This window comes from Mesoplodon densirostris, chromosome 9, assembly GCF_025265405.1.
Source record: "Mesoplodon densirostris isolate mMesDen1 chromosome 9, mMesDen1 primary haplotype, whole genome shotgun sequence".
NCBI lineage: Eukaryota > Metazoa > Chordata > Mammalia > Artiodactyla > Ziphiidae > Mesoplodon > Mesoplodon densirostris.
The window spans coordinates 101,683,830-101,706,166 of record NC_082669.1 but is presented as its reverse complement, the minus strand read 5'-3'; the positions used below and the strand labels follow the sequence as shown (position 1 = coordinate 101,706,166).

The following is a 22,337-nucleotide window of genomic DNA, read 5'->3' as shown; positions in this document are numbered from 1 at the left end:
AACAACTAACAATAGATTTAGATTCCACTAAGGATTTTAGATAATAGACTTTTCAGTTACAAAGTATAGAATAACTATGACTGAAATACTTAACAATATTAAGGGAAAAAAAGTATTAAAAAATGACCAGAAGGGTTTCCCTGGTGGCGCAGTGGTTGGGAGTCCACCTGCCGATGCAGGGGACACAGGTTCGTGCCCCGGTCCGGGAAGATCCCACATGCCGCGGAGCGGCTGGGCCCGTGAGCCATGGCCGCTGAGCCTGCGCGTCCGGAGCCTGTGCTCCGCAACGGGAGAGGCCACAACAGTGAGAGGCCCGCGTACCGCAAAAAAAAAAAAAAAAAAAGACCAGAAAATTGGAAGTGGCAGCACACCCTCTGCTGGAATTGTTGGGGAAGATTTCTCGCAGATGAAATCAGAGTGTAATTTGGAAGATGATTAAGAATGTATCAGGCAAAGAATGCTGAAAAGGGTAATAAGTGCTGAAGCCCAAATGCAGGGAAATAGATGAGTATGTTTGGAGAATAACAAGATTTTGGGCATGGCTGTTCTATAGGTGTGTGGTAAGGTGTGTCAGGAGACACAGGTTAACTTGAAACCAGATTATGGTTGGCCTTGAACAACCTACTAATGATAGAATTTAGACTTTAATCTGGGAAGCAACAAATTGAGATCTTCACTTTGGAAAGACAATTTTGGTATCAGTGTGCAGAACAGCATGAAGCTGAATAGTTGGAGAAAAAGAAACCAGGTAGTATTTGGATATATATGTAGTTTCCATCAGTATCACAAAAGTTTAAATCTGAAAAATTATGGCAGTAAGGAAGGTTCAAAAGAAAAAGACTTCTAACCTCCAAAAAACTACATCTATTAAAAGCAAATTAGCTAATACGTTTAGAGACACAGATGTGAATGTGTGCCTCTTTAGTACAGATGAAGTCTATAATTTGAGCATCAAAGAATCATCAAGGAGAAATGAGTGACATGAAGGAGATATGAAGTGCACAGGAAGTAATTTTTGAACCACGTTTTGCATCACAAGAAAGAAATGGCTCAGTGGGAAGAAAGAAACAGGAAATTGAGATTATAGGGGAGTGGAAAGTGGACCCCACTCCCTAGAAATGAGAATGAAGAGTCGAGTGCCTAGCAAGGTAGAACGATGGTCTGATAAAGGCAGGTGGAGTGATCAACAGACCCCATTTGCCCGGAATTGAGAAGTTTCCTAAAACATGAGAGTTTCAGGGCTAAAACTGACATGTTCCTAGGAAAACTAGGAAGGTTCACCATCCTAGCAGTCAGTATGTTTCGAGGGGAAAGTCGGGGGGTTAAGGAAGGACAGGATTAGGTCTTTCAAAATCCATTTGGATGCAGCTCTAAATCACAGCTTCCCCAGAAGAGGCCCACAGAAATCCAGGGAACAGTTTGATGACCCCCCCCCACCGACACACACACACACACGTACCCTTCCTCCCCACATTCCACGTAATGCTTCGGCATCTTCTACGTGGGCAACAGATGGGAACAGAAACAACTAGGTTTGTCAGCCTCCCCCTTAAAGGAAACTCCCAGCCATGCTATACCTGGCTACAGTGGTTGTGGCTGGCTGCTGTGTGGGGAAGATGTAGCCTCCTCGAAGGTGAAGTCCAATTTTGTCTCCAGGAAGTTCCATCTCCACTTTTTGCTTCCTCCATTTCACTCGGCCCCCCTGACACACATAGACAAATCAAACACATTGGCATGAGCACATCACCGCTACCTCTTAACCACACGCAGAGTTATCTCCAGCTCTTTCCTTCTCCCACCTAGTTGAATTGCTATCTAGTCAGGCATCAAGCAAGAAAAGGGAAAGAATTTAAGAACAACGGGTTTTGTGATCAGCTGGGGGCTTGGGAAACATATATCACGCTGAGGCTATTTGACATACATTATACAAACTGATAGTTTTCTGAACAAGAATCTCACTTATAACCAGGCTCAAATTGTCCATCGGCCCCAATATTTGCCCATGAGACATTCTACTTCCATCCTTATCTTGCTGCTGAATAAAGTATATGAAAGTATCTTTTTCAGATTTCATCATGACTGATGTCGAGTGACTTCGTCTCACTTTACTGACTCTGCTATGAAATCACTGCAAACACGATAGAAACATTCCTCAGTGCATGGATAGATGTTTCTGTCTACCCAGACGTATCTTGTCTATGCAGCTTGAAGAGTTTAAGAAAAGTCAAAGCTACTTACAGTCTCATAGTCATACCAGATGGCATCAGGCACATATGCTGTCACTTTCTCTGCACCCTGAAATTAAAACAAACTATTGTCCTTTATGGCCCAGCCTCTGAAGGGGATAAAACTTCTTAATCACAAACTGAGAATGCATAAATGGCCTTTCTTTTCTCTACCAACTTGTGCTTTTCTTCTAACAGAGGCAATAACTTGCCACTCAAAGAAAAATTCCAGATGGAACCATATTAGGAATAATCATAATATTGAAATAGGTGTTGTGGTAAAAATTCCAGCTTTAGAGTCACAGAAGCAGATGTGATGACAGCGAGGCAAAGAGACAGAACAAGGAATGCAGGCAGCCTCTAGAAGGTGGAAGAGGCACGGAAATGGATTTCTCCCTTAGAGCCTCTAGAAGCAACCGGCCCCACCAACATGGTGATTTTAGCCCAGTGAGACCCATTTTGGGCTTCCGACCTCCAGAAATGTAAGATAATAGATTTTTGTTGTTATGAGCCACTGCATTTGTGGTAATTTGTTACAGCAGCGATAGGAAACTAATACAGCCTTCTCTAGACACAAACCAGACCAGTTAGCAGAGTCAATTGCAGCCAGGTGGAAAACAGGAACAAGGACATGACGGTGTATAGAAGTGATGAAACAAGAACCAGGAAAATCTGGGACTCCCTTCACTGGTTGAGAGGCAAGTTCTGCTTGGAGGAAAGGATGTAAGAGAAGTGCCGTGAGACATCAGTGCTGTGAAGCTGGGCTTGGCAGAGAGGGCAGGGCTGGAGGGTGGGATTTTGAATAATTTTTTTAAAATTCCAGCTTTACACTGCGTACCTCATTTAATCTTCCCACTAGTCTCCAGTGATACATACTATTATTATCTCATCTTACAGCTGAGGAAGCAGCACATAATTTCCCCCAGACGGCACTGGTACCAAGTGGCAGAGACAACAAACACACCCAGATCACCCTGACCTTAGAGTGAGTGCTGGGTCACTGCTCCCTCCTGCCTCTGCATCCTGGGACAAGTCATCATCTGCTATGAGAATCTGACAACACATAGGACAATTCTTAAACCCAGAGGCACCCGCAGATGCTTCTATACTGATTGGAAGCTTGGTCAAGGACAAAAGACTTCTAGAGACAAAAATGTGTACCCATCAGATACCCATCTTCCCCAAACTCCAACACACCATCTTCAAGGCTGCCCCAGCCACAGATGTTGGAAATGGGTTTGGAAGAGAAAGAGGACAAATGGCTCCAAGAAGAGAGGAGTCTGGAGTTAGCAGGAGCAGAACAGAGACCACCAGTGTGTCTCGGCGGGAACACTTGCCTCAGCCAGAACCGGAGTGATGAGGAGGCCGGGCCCCCATAAAAACTGTTGCTGCACATCCCAAGTGTTGCTGTCCTCGTAGAACCTAGAGACCAGAGAAATTTTCAATGACATTTGGGCCAGTGCTTTCTGGCAGCTCTCCCCCAAGCCTGTCTAAAACTTGCAGGCTCCCTGCCTGGGGCAAATTCCCAAAATTATTCCGTGACACCTATTCAATCCCTGTCTCCCCACTCCTGCAGGCAGATCCACCTTCCCTAGCCCCTGCACCCTCCTATTCTTTCCCCAATTTGGACAGAAGTTCCTATTTCAGTATCTCTATGCTAGGCAGGTTCCAGGCTACAATTCTATTTGTCATATCCCCCTTAAAAAAAATAAGTAAAACAAGCAAGACATTTTAAAACTTCAGCTATCCAAAAGGAACTAGATCTGATCACCCAAAAAAAGCAGACAAAAACTTTACTCTTTTCTCTTTTAGGATACCTACCTTTTAATAAAGGATTCTGGGAGATAGCTAGAACTTACCCACAATAATGAATATATAATATATATTATAATAATATATGCCTGAGGGCCTAAAATGTCAGACACAGAAGGGAATTAACTGTATTTTGATTTTGACAAGAAAAAGTCTTTTATTTCATAGACTATAAAATTATTGTGTTAATTTTTAATAAGCGAGACCTGGGTTACTTTTTTCTTTTTCTATGATATGACCAATATAGACCTCAAAGATGCCCCCATTGATGACCAGCAAGTATATCCTCCAATATCCAGGCACTCTGGCTTTCAGAATATCTGTGCTCAAAACTGTTAGAATGAATTCACTTAAAAGCCAACCAATAAAACTGGTTGAGGCTTTTCTCTACATAGCATCAAACATAGTTCAACCTAATATCTCTATTTTCATGTTTGTTTTTTTTTTGCATCGTGTACACAGAGCATTACTGTTCCCACTGTTCAAGCCCTGAGAAATGCTACCAAAGGCATGAGCAACTGGGGCAGGGTCCCCGCCTAAATCACAGCCTCCGTCTCAAGCCAGTTCCGTACACTTCCCAGCACCATCTTCAATCCTCAGGTTTCTAAACAAGGCTTCTGGCTCCTAATTCTGCCAGGGCCAGTCATGAGAAAGCAAACCCCACTGCAGAGCTACTCACTCTGCAGCCACCAGAGGGTCCCACAGCATTAGCTAGGAAGCAAGGACACACCCTCTCCTACTACAAATCACCAAGCTTAAATTTCCCCGGTGCCTCACAGCAGCTTCCCCGAGATTCCAGCCCCAAAACAGGATTGCCTGGAAACCCCAGAGCTATTTGCCGGCTAATATTATAGAGGCATCAGTTCATACTAAGTGGCCAGCTTTAAGGAAAGTCTCTTAAGTGTTCTGTTTTTAGAGTCAAATTAGAGATACTCATTGGCTGACAATAAAAAGTCTGAATTCAGGAAATCCTCCATACTATTCTTATTAGTATGTAAATGACAGGCTCATTCCTAGAGCCTGAACATTGTGCATTACAAAAGCGACCATCAGGTTCAAGCTATCAAATCCTTTAAATTAAGGCTAAAGAAACTAAGGATGAAAGAACTTAAATGATTTGTCTAAGGTATAGAGTTAGTTGGTGGAACAAAGACCCCAAATTCCACAACTTTTAGTCTAGTTCTCTCCCCAAAAGGGAACAGGCTATAATACTTAAATATAACTAAAATAGTACATAGGCAATAGCCTTGCAAATACCAACTCATTATTCAAGTTAAAAAAATATATCTGAGTAACTGTTTGGATTGTTTTAATTTTCACTTTTTTTTTTTTTTTTTTTTTTTTTTTTTGCGGTACGCGGGCCTCTCACTGTTGTGGCCTCTCTCATTGCGGAGCACAGGCTCCGGACGTGCAGGCTCAGCGGCCATGGCTCACGGGCTTAGCCGCTCTGCAGCATATGGGATCCTCCCGGACCTGGGCACGAACCCGTGGTCCCCTGCATCGGCAGGCGGACTCTTAACCACTGCACCACCAGGGAAGCCCCACTCATTTTTTTTTTAATATTTGTTTATTCATTTAGGATGCTGCCGGTCTTAGTTGCAGCTCGTGGGATCTTCGTTGTGGCATGCAGACTCTTAGTTGAGTGAGAACTCTTGGTTTTGACTTGTATGCAGGATCTAGTTCCCCGACCAGGGATTGAACCCAGGCCCCCTTCATTGGGAGCACAGAGTCTTACCTGCTAGACCACCAGGGAAGTCCCTTCACTCTTATATTTGATGATACAGTCAATGTCACCCAGTTACATTAACAAAATTCCTTTGGGCTAGGTGAACTTACTCATGCAGAAGGGGCCTGGCCACCGTGTCCCCCTGGCTGTGAGCACGGTAGAAGAGGGTGTAGAGATAGGGCAATAGAGCATAGCGGATGGTAAGGTAGTGCCTGGAGGAATTCAACAGCAGAGAGTCAGCTCCAAAGGAGGCAGGATCCTGGGCCTGGGAAGAAACAAGAGGTTGCAATTGACACCTGGTTACAAATAAGAAAAGCCTCTGGAGATATCAGACCCCATTCATCACAACCAAGAGTTTTGTTCCTGCAAGACCTGGGGCCTACCTTGCAAATTTTGCCTCTGAGCAGTAGGGTTGGGCAAAGGGAGATCATTCCACCAAGTTAAGTGGCCATTCTTCACCTTGCACTGCATCCCCCCCTCATTCATTCTATGGGTGCTCTTGGTAGACTGCCATTTAAATAACTTTGAAGTATTTCCTCATTTGATTCTCACTACAAAATGAGCAATGTAAATAAAGTATATAGAGGTTTGATTAAAAACCTTCACACTCGCCATTTCCTTGACTGCCGCGGTAGAAATAGCAGGGGTTGCGTCGGCAGGGCATTTTAATGGTGCATCATGAGTCCTGGTTAATTGCAAACGGTGGTCCCAATTAGCCTAAGTGAAGCACCAGGTAGGAAGTTGGCTCAACAGATTTCTTGGACAGGATACAGGTAGATCCAGTCCTAATGTATGCCAAGTCTATTTTGCTCATATCTCCTGGGAGACTTACCTTGTAGCCTTGGCCATTGTGATTCCTGGAAAATGGATAGAACGCTCCCAGCTGCATCCACCTCCTGCAGAGCTCTTCGGGAGCATCCAATGTAAAGCCACATATGTCAGAACCCACCTGGAAGGACACACAGACAGCGACGGCATGTGTACCTCACTTCCATTACCGCCCCTGCTCCTGGGCTTTGCTTTCCACCAGGGACCTACCAGCTGTACTTGGCTAACCTCTTCCTGAGAAGGCTACTTCGGTGTGATGGAACTGGGCTAAATCCTATGTCCACTCTTTACTGCCAGGTGAATGCAAATGAATTACTTAACCTTTCTGTGCCTCAGTTTCCTCATTTTGTTAAAGTGGGCACTCTAGGGTTTTAGTAAATGAGAAAATGGAAGTAAAACACTTGATGCACGATAGTTTTTTGGTGAATACCAACTAGAAATACCGTTGATATTATTACTTTGACCACAGCACTAGGAGAATTAATTTTCCAAAGCCTAATTCTGATCAGGTCATTCATCTATTCAAAAATCCCCAGGGTCTCCTGCTGCCTGCCCTACTAGCACCTCAAAACCTGGTTCCAACCCGCCTTTCCAGCATCATTTCTCATTCCAGTCCTACACTCCAATCCTTAGGGACACTCAATTCTGCCCCTTGCTGGTCTCAGTCTTAAAATTTCTCAGTCTTAAAATGACCTTCCCCCATCAGTCTGATAAAACATACCCACTTTCAAGGTTAAACTCAAGTGCTATCTTTTGCATGAAGTTACTATTTACTCCCTCCCGGGACTCCCATTGTTCCTTGTAATCTTGTTAGAGTTGTTAAGTCCCTTTCTCAGGATTTCTTTTTTTTTTTTTTTTTCAGTACGCGGGCCTCTCACTGTTGTGGCCTCTCCCGTTGCGGAGCACAGGCTCCGGACGCGCAGGCCCAGCGGCCATGGCTCACGGGCCCAGCCGCTCTACAGCATGTGGGATCTTCCCAGACCTGGGCACGAACCCATGTCCCCTGCATCGGCAGGCGAACTCTCAACCACTGCGCCACCAGGGAAGCCCTCAGGATTTCTTTTAACATTTAAATGATATGTTCCTGTTTGCACTTTTACTCTAGCTTGTCATAATTGTGTGTGTGTGTGTGTGTGTGTGTGTGTGTGTGTGTGTGTGTATAGAGAGAGAGAGAGAGACAGAGACAGAGACAGAGAAAGAGAGACTTTGGGGGTGTGCGGAAGGAAGGTGTTTCTGTTACTATATTTATGTTTCTCTCCCCCCTCACCATGCATACCTAGCTCAATGCCTTGCTCGAAGTAAGAGCTCAATAAACAGATATGCTGAATTTAACTAGAAGATGCCAACTGTAACCTTAAGGACATGTGCACTTTTTTGTGTGTATGTTGTACTTCAAAAAAAAATATTCCAACGATACCACTTCAAGTTTGCACCTTCTATCCTTATAAGGCAGTGCAGGAGAGAATGTCGAGGCATCAGTGTCATACTGACGTGGATGAAGCACATAACCCCCCAGACTGTAAATCCCTGGGCCATGGAGGGCAGCAGAGGGGAGCTTTATCATTTGAAAAACTTCTAGCATGAGGCATTCTGGGGACTGGGATGTGGACTCACCATTGGGATACCAAAAAGGTTGAACTCGAGCATGCCAGTGATGGACCATCGAAGGTCATTCCAGGTGGCTGCGTTGTCTCCTAACCAGTGGGCTGCAAACTTGCCAGACCCCGCAAAGGTAGAACGGGTTAAAATGAAGCTTCTCTTGTTAGGGAACACAGTCTTGACAGCTCTAGAAAGGGAGAGAGACTTAGGGAGTCAATGTTGACCTTAGTGTGTCTTAGCCCAGAGGACAGAGTGATAATATCCAGGATCTCAAGTTAATACCTCACTCTTCTCTTCTAGTTCTCTCCTGTAGAGTTAGAGTTGCTGTTGGGAGCAGACTGTACCATTGAGTATGTTTATATTTCGTTTTGTTTTAGGCATTTTATGTACATCATTAACTCCATAATTTCAAAGTTCAGTAGAAGGATACTAAGCCAGTACCTAAAACTCCAAAGCACATGAAGTCTATAAGTTACTTAACCCTCCATACACCAGTCTATAACAGTATGGCAGAGAGGAAAATACATGGGCCTTGGACTCACGCAGAAATGAGTCCAAATTTTGCTCTTACATTTTATTAGCTGTTTGACCTTGGTCAAATTACTTCTCTTTCTTTCTACCAACCTTCCATTCATTCATTTATTCATTTTTTCTTTCATTATACACAGTACACAAATACTTATTGGATTCCTTCCTCCCTATGTGACCAGGATTTTCTTCATTCATTCAATAATAACAACCATACTTATCTTGCCGAATTTTTTTTTACATTCTTTTTTCTGCATTGCTGGTTTATTTTTTTAATATAGCAAGTTCTTATTAGTTATCTATTTTATACACATCAGTGTATACATGTCCATCCCAACCTCCCAATTCATCCCACCACCCCCACCCCGCCTTCCCCTCTTGGTGTCCATACGTTTGTTCTCTATATCTGTGTCTTCATTTGTACCATTTTTCTAGATTCAACATATATGCATTAATATAGGATATTTGTTTTTCTATTTCTGACTTACTTCACTCTGTATGACAGTCTCTAGGTCCATCCACATCTCAACAAATGACACAATTTCGTTCTTTTTTATGGCTGAGTAATATTCCATTGTATATATGCACCACATCTTCTCTATCCATTCGTCTGTTGATGGGCATTTAGGTTGCTTCCATGACCTGGCTATCATAAATAGTGCTGCAATGAACACTGGGGTGCATGTGTCTTTCTGAATTATGGTTTTCTCTGGGTAAAGGCTCACTAGTGGGATTGCTGAGTCATATGATAATTCTATTTTTAGTTTTTTAAGGAATCTCCATACTGTTCTCCATAGTGGCTCTATCAATTTACATTCCCACCAACAGTGTAAGAGGGTTCCCTTTTCTCCACACCCTCTCTAGCATTTGTTGTTTGTAAATTTTCTGATGATGCCCATTCTAACTGGTGTGAGGTGATACCTCATTGTAGTTTTGATTTGCATTTCTCTAATAATTAGTGATGTTGAGCAGCTTTTCATGTGCCTCGTGGCCACCTGTACATCTTCTTTGGAGAAATGTCTATTTAGGTCTTCTGCCCTTTTTTTTTTTTTTTTCCTTTTTGCGGTATGCGGGCCTCTCACTGTTGTGGCCTCTCCCGTTGCGGAGCACAGGCTCCGGACGCGCAGACCCAGCGGCCACGGCTCACGGGCCCAGCCGCTCCGCGGCATATGGGATCCTCCCAGATCGGGGCACGAACCCGTATCCCCTGCATCGGCAGGCGGACTCTCAACCACTGCGCCACCAGGGAGGCCTGCCCATTTTTTGATTGGGTTGTTTGTTTTTTTAATATTGAGCTGCATGAGCTGTTTATGTATTTTGGAGATTAATCCTTTGTCCATTGATTCGTTTGCAAATATTTTCTCCCATTCTGAGGGCTGTCTTATCATCTTGTTTATAGTTTCCTTTGCTGTGCAAAAGCTTTTACGTTTCATTAGGTCCTATTTGTTTATTTTTATTTCCATTACTCTGGGAGATGGGTCAAAAAAAATCCTGCGGTGATTTGTGTCAAAGAGTGTTCTTCCTATGTTTCCCTCTAAGATTTTTACAGTGTCCGGTCTTACATTTAGGTCTTTAATCCATTGTGAGTTTATCTTTGTGTATGGTGTTAGGGAGTGTTCTAATTTCATTCTTTTACATGTAGCTGTCCAGTTTTCCCAGCACCACTTATTGAAGAGGCTGTCTTTTCTCCATTGCATATCCTTGCCTCCTTTGTCATAAATTAGTTGACCATAGGTGTGTGGGTTTATCTTTGGGCTTTCTATCCTGTTCCATTGATCTATATTTCTGTTTTGTGCCAGTACCATACTGTCTTCATCACTGTAGCTTTGTAGTATAGCCTGAAGGCAGGGAGCCTGATTCCTCCCACTCTGTTTTTCTTTCTCAATATTGCATTGACTATTCGAGGTCTTTTGTGTTTCCATACAAATTGTGAAATTTTTTGTTGTAGTTTTGTGAAGAATGCCATTGGTAGTTTGATAGGGATTGCACTGAATCTGCAGATTGCTTTGGGTAGTATAGTCATTTTCACAATGTTGAGTCTTCCGATCCAAATACATGGTATATCTCTCCATCTGTTTGTATTGTCTTTAATTTCTTTCATCAGTGTCTTATAGTTTTCTGCATACAGGTCTTTTGTCTCCATAGGTAGGTTTATTCCTAGATATTTTATTCTTTTTGTTGCAATGGTAAATGGTAAATGTTTCCTTAATTTGTCTTTCAGATTTTTTGTTGTTAGTATATAGGAATGCAAGAGATTTCTGTGCATTAATTTTGTATCCTGCTACTTTATCAAATTCATTGATTAGCTCTAGTAGTTTTCTGGTAGCATCTTTAGGATACTGTATGTATAGTATCTTGTCATCTGCAAACAATGACAGTTTTACTTCTTCTTTTCCAATTTGTATTTCTTTTATTTCTTTTTCTTCTCTGATTGCTGTGGCTAAAACTTCCAAAACTATGTTGAATAATAGTGGTGAGAGTGGGCAACCTTGTCTTGTTCCTAATCTTAGAGAAAATGGTTTCAGTTTTTCACCACTGAGAATGATGTTGGCTGTGGGTTTGTCATATATGGCCTTTATTGTGTTGAAGTAGGTTCCCTCTATGCCCATTTTCTGGACAGTTTTTATCATAAATGTGTGTTGAATTTTGTCTAAAGCTTTTTCTGCATCTATTGAGATGATCATATGGTTTTCATCCTTCAATTTGTTAATATGGTGCATCACATTGATTGATTTGCATATATTGAAGAATCCTTGCATTCCTGGGATAAATCCTACTTGATCATGGTGTATGATCTTTTAAATGTGTTGTTGGATTCTGTTTGCTAGTATTTTGTTCAGGATTTTTGTATCTATATTCATCAGTGATATTGGTCTGTAATTTTCTTTTTTTGTAATATCTTTGTCTGGTTTTGGTATCAGGATTATGGTGGCCTCGTAGAATGAGTTTGGGAGTGTTCATTCGTCTGCAATTTTTTGCAAGAGTCTCAGAAGGATGGGTGTTAGCTCTTCTCTAAATGTTTGATAGGATTCACCTGTGAAGCCATCTGGTCCCAGACTTTTGTTTGTTGGAAGATTTTTAATCACAGTTTCAATTTCATTACTTGTGCTAGGTCTGTTCATATTTTCTATTTCTTCCTGGTTCAGTCTTGGAAGGTTATACCTTTCTAAGAATTTGTCTATTTCTTCCAGGTTGTCCATTTTATTGGCATAGAGTTGCTTGCAGTAGTCTCTTAGAATGCTTTGTATTTCTGCAGTGTCTGTTGTAACTTCTCCTTTTTCATTTCTAATTTTATTGATTTGAGTCCTCTCCCTCTTTTTCTTGTTGAGTCTGGCTAGTGGTTTATCAATTTTCTTTATCTTCTCAAAGAACCAGCTTTTAGTTTTATTGATCTTTGCTATTGTTTTGTTTCTATTTCATTTATTTCTGCTCTGATCTGTATGATTTCTTTCCTTCTACTAACTTTGGGTTTTGTTTGCTCTTCTTTCTCTAGTTCCTTTATGTGTAAGGTTAGATTGTTTATTTGAGATTTTTCTTGTTTCTTTAGGTAGGATTGTATTGTTATAAACTTCTCTCTTAGAACTGCTTTTGCTGCATCCCATAGGTTTTGGATTGTCGTGTTTTCATTGTTATTTGTCTCTAGGCATTTTTTGGTTTCCTCTTTGATTTCTTCAGTGATCTCTTGGTTATTTAGCAACGTATTGTTTAGCCTCCATGTGTTTGTGTTTTTTACATTTTTTCCCCTGTAATTTATTTCTAATCTCATAGCATTGTGGTTGGAAAAGATGCTTGATATGATTTCAATTTTCTTAAATTTACTGAGGCTTGATTTATGACCCCAGACGTGATCTATCCTGGAGAATGTTCTGTGTGCACTTGAGAAGAAAGTGTAATCTGCTGTTTTGGGATGGACTGTCCTATAAATATCAATTAAACCTATCTGGTCTGTTGTGTCATTTAAAGCTTGTGTTTCCTTATTAATTTTCTATCTGGATGATCTGTCCGTTGTTATAAGTGAGTTGTCAAATTCCCCCACTATTATTGTGTTACTGTCAATTCCCTCTTTTATAGCTGTTAGCATTTGCCTTTTGTATTGAGGTGCTCCTATGTTGGGTGTATATATTTTTACAATTGTTATATCTTCTTCTTGGACTGATCCCTTGATCATTATGTAGTGTTCTTCCTTGTCTCTTGTAACATTCTTATTTTAAAGTCTATTTTATCTGATATGAGTATTACTACTCCAGTTTTCTTTTGATTTCCATTTGCATGGAATATCTTTTTCTATCCTTTCAGTTTTAGTCTGTATGTGTCCCTAGGTCTGAAGTGGGTCTCTTGTAGACAGCATATATATGGGTCTTGTTTTTGTATCCATTCAGGGAGCCTGTGTCTTTTGGTTGGAGCACTTAATCCGTTTACATTTAAGGTAATTATCGATATGTATTTTCCTATTACCATTTTCTTAATTGTTTTGAGTTTGTTTTTGTAGGTCCTTTCCTTCTCTTGTGTTTCCCACTTAGAGAAGTTCCTTTAGCATTTGTTGTAGAGCTGGTTTTGTGGTGCTGAATTCTCTTAGCTTTTGCTTGTCTGTAAAGCTTTTGATTTCTCCATCGAATCTGAATGAGATCCTTGCCGGGTAGAGTAATCCTGGTTGTAGGTTCTTCCCTTTCATCACTTTAAATATATGGTGCCACTCCCTTCTGGCTTGTAGAGTTTCTGCTGAGAAATCAGCTGTTAACCTTAAAGGGAGTTCCCTTGTATGTTGTTTTTCCCCTGTTGCTTTTAATAATTTTTCTGTCTTTAATTTTTGTCAGTTTGATTACTATGTGTCTCGGTGTGTTTCTCCTTGGGTTTATCCTGCCTGGGACTCTCTGCACTTCCTGGACTTGGGTGGCTATTTCCTTTCCCATGTTAGGGAAGTTTTCGACTCTAATCTCTTCAAATATTTTCTTGGGTCCTTTCTCTCACTCTTCTCCTTCTGGGACCCCTATAATGTGAATGTCAGTGTGTTTAATGTTGTCCCAGAGGTCTCTTAGGCTGTCTTCATTTCTTTTCATTCTTTTTTCTTTTATCTGTTCTGCAGCAGTGATTTCCACCATTCTGCCTTCCAGGTCACTTATCCGTTCTTCTGTCTCAGTTATTCTGCTATTCATTCCTTCTAGTGTATTTTTCATTTCAGTTATTGTATTGTTCATCTCTGTTTATTTGTTCTTTAATTTTTTTAGGTCTTTTTTAAACATTTCTTGCATCTTCTCGATCTTTGCCTCCATTCTTTTTCCAAGGTCCTGGATCATCTTCATTATCATTATTCTGAATTCTTTTTCTGGAAGGTTGCCTATCTCCACTTCATTTAGTTGTTTTTCTGGGGTTTTATCTTGTTCCTTCATCTGGTACATGGTCCTCTGCCTTTTCATTTTGTCTATATTTCTGTGAATGTGGTTTTTGTTCCACAGACTGCAGGATTGTAGTTCTTCTTGCTTCTGCTGTATGCCCTCTGGTGGATGAGGCTATCTAAGAGGCTTGTGCAAGCTTCCTGATGGGAGGGACTGGTGGTGGGCAGAGCTGTGTTTTGCTCTGGTGGACCGAGCTCAGTAAAACTTTAATCTGCTTGTCTGCTGATGGGTGGGGCTGAGTTCCCTCCTTGTTGGTTGTTTGGCCTGAGGTGACCCTGCACTGGAGACTACAGGCTTTTTGGTGGGGCTAATGGCGGACTCTGGGAGTGCTCAAGCCAATGAGTACTTCCCAGAACTTCTGCTGCCAGTGTCCTTGTCCCTGTGGTGAGCAACAGCTGGCCCTGCCTCTGCAGGAAACCCTCCAACACTAGCAGGTAGGTCTGGTTCAGTCTCCTATGGGGTCACGGCTCCTTCCCTCTGGGTCCTGATACGCACACTACTTTGCATGTGCCCTCCAAGACTGGAGTCTCTGTTCCCCCTAGTCCTGTCGAAGTCCTAGAGTCAAATCCCACTAGCCTTCAAAGTCTGATTCTCTGGGAATTCATCCTCCCATTGCCAGACCCCCAGCTTCAGAAGCCTGATGTGGGGCTCAGAACCTCCACTCCAGTGGGTGTACTTCTGTGGTATAAATGTTCTCCAGTTTGTGAGTCACCCACCCAGCGGTTATGGGATTTGATTTTATTGTGATTGCGCCCCTCCTACTACCTCATTGAGGCTTCTCCTTTGTCTTTGGATGTGGGGTATCTTTTTTGGTGAGTTCCAGTGTCTTCCTGTCAATGATTCAGCAGTTCAGCAGTTGGTTGTGATTCTGGTGCTCTTGCAAGAGGAAGTGAGCGTGTGTCCTTCTACTCCACCATCTTGAACCAATCTCCCTTGCTGAGTTCTTAAAAATAACACACTGGCAACTGGCATCTAGTGAGACTAAGAATTTGATCATGTATTAAGTAAATCTGATCATATATTAAGTCCATAGCAATAATGGCCTTACTCTGCTGTGGCAATTGCCATGGAGTAGCCATACAGATTGTGGACATCGTATTGCTTGCCCCAGTGCTGTACTGCATCCATGCAGAGACTCTTGCAGAACAGGTACCCATCCAGGATTCCTGCGACAAAAGAAGGATCAGTCAATGAGAGCCTGAGATGCATATTCCCTGTTTCTCGACTATCACCTGAAATTGTGGCTCCCTAGGCATTTTTGTGGCCATCCTGGGAATGATCATACAGCTTCCTCACTATCAGAAGGATATATACTTTCAGTAGTTTCTCTGATATATAAAAAAATTGTGCTGACCCATACACATTCTCCCACCTGGGTGCACATGTGACCAGAGGCAAGTATTTGGAAGTAAGTGGATCTAGTTAGACTTGAAGTTAGATCTGAAGTCTTCAAACTGAGCTAAACTAAGTGGTCTAAGAATAAAAATATTAGATGAAAGTGTAAATTAATATCTCACCCTTTCTCTAAGCTGTTATAAGGGATGATAGACCAATCTCTCTTTCATTCATCCAATCTTTTCTGCTCCCCTTGCACCACTATGGTTCAGATCCAAATTACCTTTGTCTTAACCATTGCAATCATTTTCTTAATGGCTTATTTAACTCTGATCTACTGATCTTCTAATTGATATTAGAAGCACACATTAATGCCAGATCAATATTTCCAAAACCATTTGACTGTCATGTTTCCCTCTAAAACTTAAATAATTTCTATCACCAAAAGAATGAAGCCTCCCATCTGAGTCTCTCAGCATTTGATCCTGACCCATCTGCCCTAATTTCCTATTTTTCCATCAGACAGGAAGTTTTCATAAGATGCTATAATTCTAGCAGCTCATTCCTTTCTTAATCAAGATACAATTTATCTGTGAGCCTCTAGATTTCTTCAAACTACAATAAATGCTGTGATTCCAGGGCCACACCCTGGGATACAGTGTTGTTCAAAGTTCAATCAGAACTCACTAGCATCATATTCACTGACTCTGACGTTGACCCGCCCCCCTTCCCCCGCCCCAACCAAGCCATGGGTTCTGGCTTCCTTTCATTTTATGGTCCAAATCTGTTCTTCACTGTCGTGACATTACCAGACTGACCTTCATATGAAGACCTAACCTGGTTACCTAGTCTCTCTCTGGTTAGCCCTAACCTATCTGGGTACACACTTGAGAGGAAAATGAACTAACCACTAACCTCTTGCTTCTGCACCATATCTTCTCTGGAACAGAAACAGATCAGATGTAGGTAGAAGGACTAGATTGACTGCTCCTTTTTTTTTTTTTTTTTTCGGTATGTGGGCCTCACGCTGTTGTGGCCTCTCCCGTTGTGGAGCACAGGCTCTGGACGCGCAGGCTCAACGGCCATGGCTCACGGGCCCAGCCGCTCCGCGGCATGTGGGATCTTCCCGGACCGGGGCACGAACCCGTGTCCCCTGCATCGGCAGGCGGGCTCTCAACCACTGCGCCACCAGGGAAGCCCTGATTGCTCCTTTTGAATTTATGCCTCATTTAGGAAAGCATAGAGTGTTTTGATTTTCTTTGCACAGTACCCACATTTTCCTTCCCCTATGCAATTTATGTAAAAAATCCCTTGCCAGGTTATTCATATATATCCTTATGAATTTAAAATACCAGATATTCATTGCCACTTTAATCAAACTAATCAGCACTTACTGGGAGTGAATGGGGGATAATTTAGATTGCTTGTGGAACATCCTGAAACTGAACCATCCACGAAGTTGGAGACTTCATTCATATCCTAGAAGACAAAGAACAAAGACTATTAAGAAAAAGTAACATGTCCTCGTATGTTGTACTGATGGTGTCTTTTTTTTTAGGATTCAGAGAAATGATTCTAGATATTTCTTTTTTTAACGAGGTTCTTATGTTAAGGAGAGAAATAGATGTTCCTGTCCTGTCTTCTCTACCCATTGAAGGCTTTGTGGAGAAGGTTCTTAAAATCCCTTCAAAATGATATATGTATATAATCATTGAAAATTTACAATTTCCAAAAATATTAGGTGAGAAGTATTTCAATTTATATGGTCCCATGTATATCAACTTATACATTCTCTAAATATTCAAATATAGCATGAATACACACACATATAAATGCATATACATATATAATACAAACATATGCAGAGAGAGTGAGAGAACAAGCATGTACCCACAGCTGTGCAAGTGAGGGCTCTGTAAAGATGCATACTGAAATATTGATGGTAGATGTCTTTGGTTGATATCACTTTAGCTCTCCTCATCTGTTTAGCTCTTTGTATTGTTTGCATTTTCTACCTTTCTCTTATAAATAGAAAAAAGTTCAACTCTAGAGCTCTGTAAATTGTGCCGGACACCTGCTGTTTTGCATTTGTTTTCATTTGACATCATGTGAGACATTTATCCTTTCTGCAGCCACAGTTCTGTCGCTCACTTGAGTACTTTGGCTCTGATCAGTTTATCCAACACGTCCAAGTGAAAGAGCCCTGAAGTGGCAATTGAACAATTTGTGTACTTTGTGACAACGTAAGGAGTATATGACCTATTTTTACTTCAGCTCATTCATTTGTAAAAGGAGAGCTAGACTTGGAAAAAACAGATATCTCGGTTTACTTCCTTCCACTTCTAACAATCTGATTTTGAAGTCTAAGCTACATGTTTTGGTAAGATTATTTGAATAGTAAGAGAGAGAATACCTAGAATTATTGTCATACTTGCTTTCCTCTCCTCCTCTTCCCCCTGTGCTCCATGACTCGATGATATAGAGATACACAGCCTGAATGTTAGCCACTTAGTAATCAAAATGTTAAGAACTCACAATCCAGATTCCATCAAATTCTACTTGATTGTGGAAAAGCTCACATTCATTTGCCCACCAAGCAGTACACTTGGGGTTGGTGTAATCAGGAAACACAGTTTTTCCAGGCCAGACCTGCAGGAGGAAAAGAAAAACATTGATCAAAGGAAGTTAAATGAATACAGAGTAAAACAGAGTACAAAGAAATTCCTAATACGATCATGGCAAAAGAGGTGCCCAGGCACAGGTCCTTTTCAATTAGGAATGTAAAGTGCTTTAAATATTTAGACTAAATAGGAGGAGTCAAATAGTCACTTGAGAAAAAACTTATTTCAAAAAAATGGTTAAGTCTTTGCTAATCTTCAACTCTGCCTCACCCTTTCCTCACTTTCTCTACTCCTAATCCTAGGAATGGTAAATGAGGGAGAGTACTGTATAATTTCAACTGACCCATGACAAGTTATGGGTTCTAACCATCAATTACTCTTCTCTATTCTCTTCCTATCCACTTCTTCTCAGACACTAGGCACTCGGGTCATCAGAGGTGTTAGAAGTGAACCAGCAGATAATACCTTCATGGAAAACAAGGACAGGTAAGTTTGAGAAAGAACTAGTCAAACTTGCCAAATAACAGAAAAACTGAGTAAGAAGAGGAATGAAATAGTTTCATTGGATTTGCCAGTTAGGAGGTAACTGGTGCCAAAGCAGCATCAGTAGAGTGATGGGGGAGGAAAGTAGATTGCAGTCAGCTGAAGAGTGAATGGGGGGGGTACTTTCCTTGTGGCGCAGCGGTTAAGAATCCTCCTGCCAATGCAGGGGGCATGGGTTAGAGCCCTGGTCCGGGAAGATCCCACATGCCGCGGAGCAACTAAGCCTGTGCGCCACAACTACTGAGCCTGTGTGCCACAACTACTGAAGCCCGTGCGCTTAGAGCCCATGCTCTGCAACAAGAGAAGCCACCGCAATAAGAAGCCCGCGCACCGCAACAAAGAGTAGCCCCTGCTCGCCGCAACTAGAGAAAGCCCGCACATAGCAATGAAGACCCAACGCAGCCAAACATAAATAAATAAAATGAATAAATTTTAAAAAAGTGAATGGGGGGTGAGGTGAGGAGGTGGACATTCAGTATCTAAGTCTATTTTTTAAAGGGACTTTGCTGTGAAGGGAATGTAAGAACTGGGATGACTGGTAGGTATTTGAGGATGAAAAGGACAAGGGCAAGTTGATCCCCAGCATATATAAGGCACCTGGAAATGTAAAACAAAACAATTACACACACACACACACACACACACACACACACACACACTGCCACAGCCCCTCCACCAGCCCCCACTTCCCCATTAAGATACCTCCCCAATGAGTGGAGTCACTCCATCTGAAGCATTCACCCATATCTTCATATCTGAACCCCTGTCATATGGGCCATAGGGATTACTTGGGGAAGAGTTGTTGGAGATGGCTGGATCCTAAGAAGGGGAAAAATACAATGAGGGACCTAGCTTTGAGCTAGAAGCACTGAAAGGAAACTGGGGATTGAGGGATGAGGGAGGGGGAGGGGGTGTAATGACAAGGAAGAGCAAGGACCTGATGTGGGGGAATAAGAGGACAGCACATACCACAATGATGACCAATTTTTGTCCGTTATTGTGTAACTCTTTAACAAACTCAGGGAAACCCTTAAAATTTACTGGATCAAAAGTGAAGTCCTTCCTCTCATGCATATAATCAATATCAGCATGCTGAACGTCCTGAAAGAATACACAACGTCCACAATTTATGAGCCCACCCCTGGAATCAGATTAGCTGCGTCACCCTACCTTGTTGCCTGGCGCGCTAGCACTGAAAACCAATCTAACAAACAAACCACAACAGTTACAAAAAATATCACTAAGGCTATCAAAACATATCCATTACCTAAATGCTATGTCATCCACAAGATAAAGGAGAGAAGGGACTGTCTCTCCCACTTCTCCCGCATTTGACTACACTACATTTTGTATTGTTGCTTCTCTTCCACTTCAAGCCTTCTTTGGTATTTGCTCTTTCCTAATTTTACTTGTATGAAAATAGTGGAGCCCAGAATGAAATTGACTCCTGCTCCAAGACCTAAGCATCTGCCTCCAAGGGAATGGGGTAAGGGAGAGAAGAGGATTATTCCAGAGACTACTGGGTGTTTCTCTTTGCATCTCTTGTAAGACCTCGTTACTCATTATATAATAGACACATTCAAATTTAGCCACTTAAATCATAAAAATATTTTATTACATGTATAAACTGTATTCTTTTGTTCCCTTAAACTAGGGAAGGAAATGCCTTGAGAATACAAATAAGAATGCATTGTGTAGAATGTCATCAATACAGTAAGTATAAGAAAATCAGTTCCTTCAAGGAATGGTTGGCCCAACAAAAAAGTCCAGCATTCTGAATATATAAAAATATTTTTGTTGTATATTTAAAAAAAAAAACTCAGGAGGAGACAGTATAAACAGTTGTTCTTATTCCCCAAGAAAATTCTTTTATTTTTGGAGGATTTTTTGCTGCCTTACTTACGTAAGGCAGCTGTGCGGCACGGTTACTCTCCATGACTTCTTTCATGTTACCCAGGGTTCCATAGTCATAACGACCGAGATGAAACCCAAGTGCCCAGTATGAGGGTAGGGCTGGCCGTCCAATGAGCTGAAAGAATGATGTGAAATGAAAGTTAGCAAATACTCTATTTTTAACAAAACTTTTTCTATGCATTAGTTTGGGGGCACAAAACATACCCCACTTTCCAACACACTATTTCCTTAATATTAGAACGCTAGCCCCTTTAATAAACCATTGAGGTTCGGATCAATTTTTAACAGCACATTTATAATAGCTGCTTATAATAGCATATGTTTGTGAGTCACACTTGCATATTAAATTTCCATTTCTTTGCTCTTATTTACAATTTCCTCAGTCATAACCATAACATTATAAGTTTACCTCTTGATACTCTTGAACCACTTGCTCTGGAGTGTTTCCCAAGAACACGTAGAAGTCGAGAATGCCCCCAGTGGTGCGGTAAGTGACAGCTGGGGTGGGCTGGAGGGAAACCTCTTGAAAGATTAAAAATGAAGCAAATAAACATTAGAATTTATTCTAGAGTAATAATTACAAAGCTTTAGACCAGAGGATCACCAGTCATCTGAACACTAATGAAGTGATCCTAATGCCTCAGTTTTTGTATAAAAAGGGACAAACTCTGACCAAGTCCACCCTCACAGCACAAGAGGCCAAAGCATTTGTTCTGTGACAGATTTCCATAACTGGTGACTGCAGTGTCTTAACTGCTGTGTCAAGATTTCATTAAAAAGCAACCAGTTTCAGGAAGGGGTCCAGAATAAGCCATTGTGGCATAAAAATGATTGTAAGCTGAAAACGTTTGAGTTTCTGAAATCCCTTATCCACCTAAACGCAGAGCCTCCCAAATGAACTCAGTTGTCATAAACCCCCTGCCCTGGAGCAAAACTAATCTCCTCTGAGACAATAAATTGGCAGCACACAAGAATACCCAGCCCCCACTATTCTCCTAAGGGCTCACTGATCTTTCCAAAACGTCATTTGTTGTTCCATTAAATGCCCTTTATCCCTCTCACCCCTTCTAAGAAGCCATTTGTTTCATCCTAAGTACATTTCTTCCCCTATTAGGATGGTTTCTAAGTCTCAAATTCTAACCACCCCTTTGAGTTACTCACTGAGCACTCTTGTGTATATGCAGGTTGCACATGTAAATAAACCTAGTTTTTTCTCTTGCTAACCTGTCTTTTGTCAGATTGATTCACAGGCCCCCAAATACCAAACCTAAGAGGACAGAGAAAAAAATTTTCTTCTCTGACATTCACAACTACAGAATATGCTGTTCCCACCCTATATCCCATCATTATTGCAGGAACATAACCTGGCTAGACACATGGAGGTACTAGCCTCAGCAGATCTCACATCAAGCAAGAGCCACACTAAAAAGATGTCAGAGATGATACTATACATTCAAAATCCCTCTAAGCCCCAAATGCAATTTTCAGAGATGAAGTCTCCCCACAGCTTTGATTTGCATTAGGAATAAAAGGTCTCAAGATCGACTAAAATGTACTCTTCAGGCATAAGAACAACTCACACGGAGTATCTAGGATTCTGTGACTTTTCCCTCTAAGCCTGACACAGATTATTTTCTGGTTCCTTTCAGCCACCTGAAACTGTACAATCCTTGTATTATCTCAGTCTATTCTTTGACTATCAGGTATCTTAGAATCATCTTAGATCCCTTAGAGTGATTCTCAAACAATCTGTGGTAAAGGATCAGATCTTTATTTTTTAAATTTCCAGTTCTTTGCAAACTGCTACTTTTAT

General features: G+C 41.5%; 1 protein-coding gene across 2 annotated transcripts in view; it reads right to left on the bottom strand.

Moving 5' to 3' along the window:
• MGAM (maltase-glucoamylase) overlaps positions 1–22,337 on the bottom strand; it is an 82,372-nt gene that overhangs the window by 44,038 nt on the left and 15,997 nt on the right. For both annotated transcript variants that reach the window (XM_060107603.1, XM_060107604.1), the window contains exons 8-20: positions 20,934–21,046; positions 20,514–20,639; positions 19,580–19,711; positions 19,313–19,429; positions 17,982–18,095; positions 16,841–16,925; positions 15,160–15,277; positions 8,206–8,377; positions 6,596–6,712; positions 5,874–6,028; positions 3,563–3,647; positions 2,239–2,295; positions 1,578–1,702 (exon numbers count right to left, since the gene is read on the bottom strand). In XM_060107603.1, the coding sequence (XP_059963586.1) occupies positions 1,578–1,702; positions 2,239–2,295; positions 3,563–3,647; positions 5,874–6,028; positions 6,596–6,712; positions 8,206–8,377; positions 15,160–15,277; positions 16,841–16,925; positions 17,982–18,095; positions 19,313–19,429; positions 19,580–19,711; positions 20,514–20,639; positions 20,934–21,046 (1,516 nt within the window). The remainder of the gene's footprint in view (positions 1–1,577; positions 1,703–2,238; positions 2,296–3,562; positions 3,648–5,873; positions 6,029–6,595; positions 6,713–8,205; positions 8,378–15,159; positions 15,278–16,840; positions 16,926–17,981; positions 18,096–19,312; positions 19,430–19,579; positions 19,712–20,513; positions 20,640–20,933; positions 21,047–22,337) is intronic.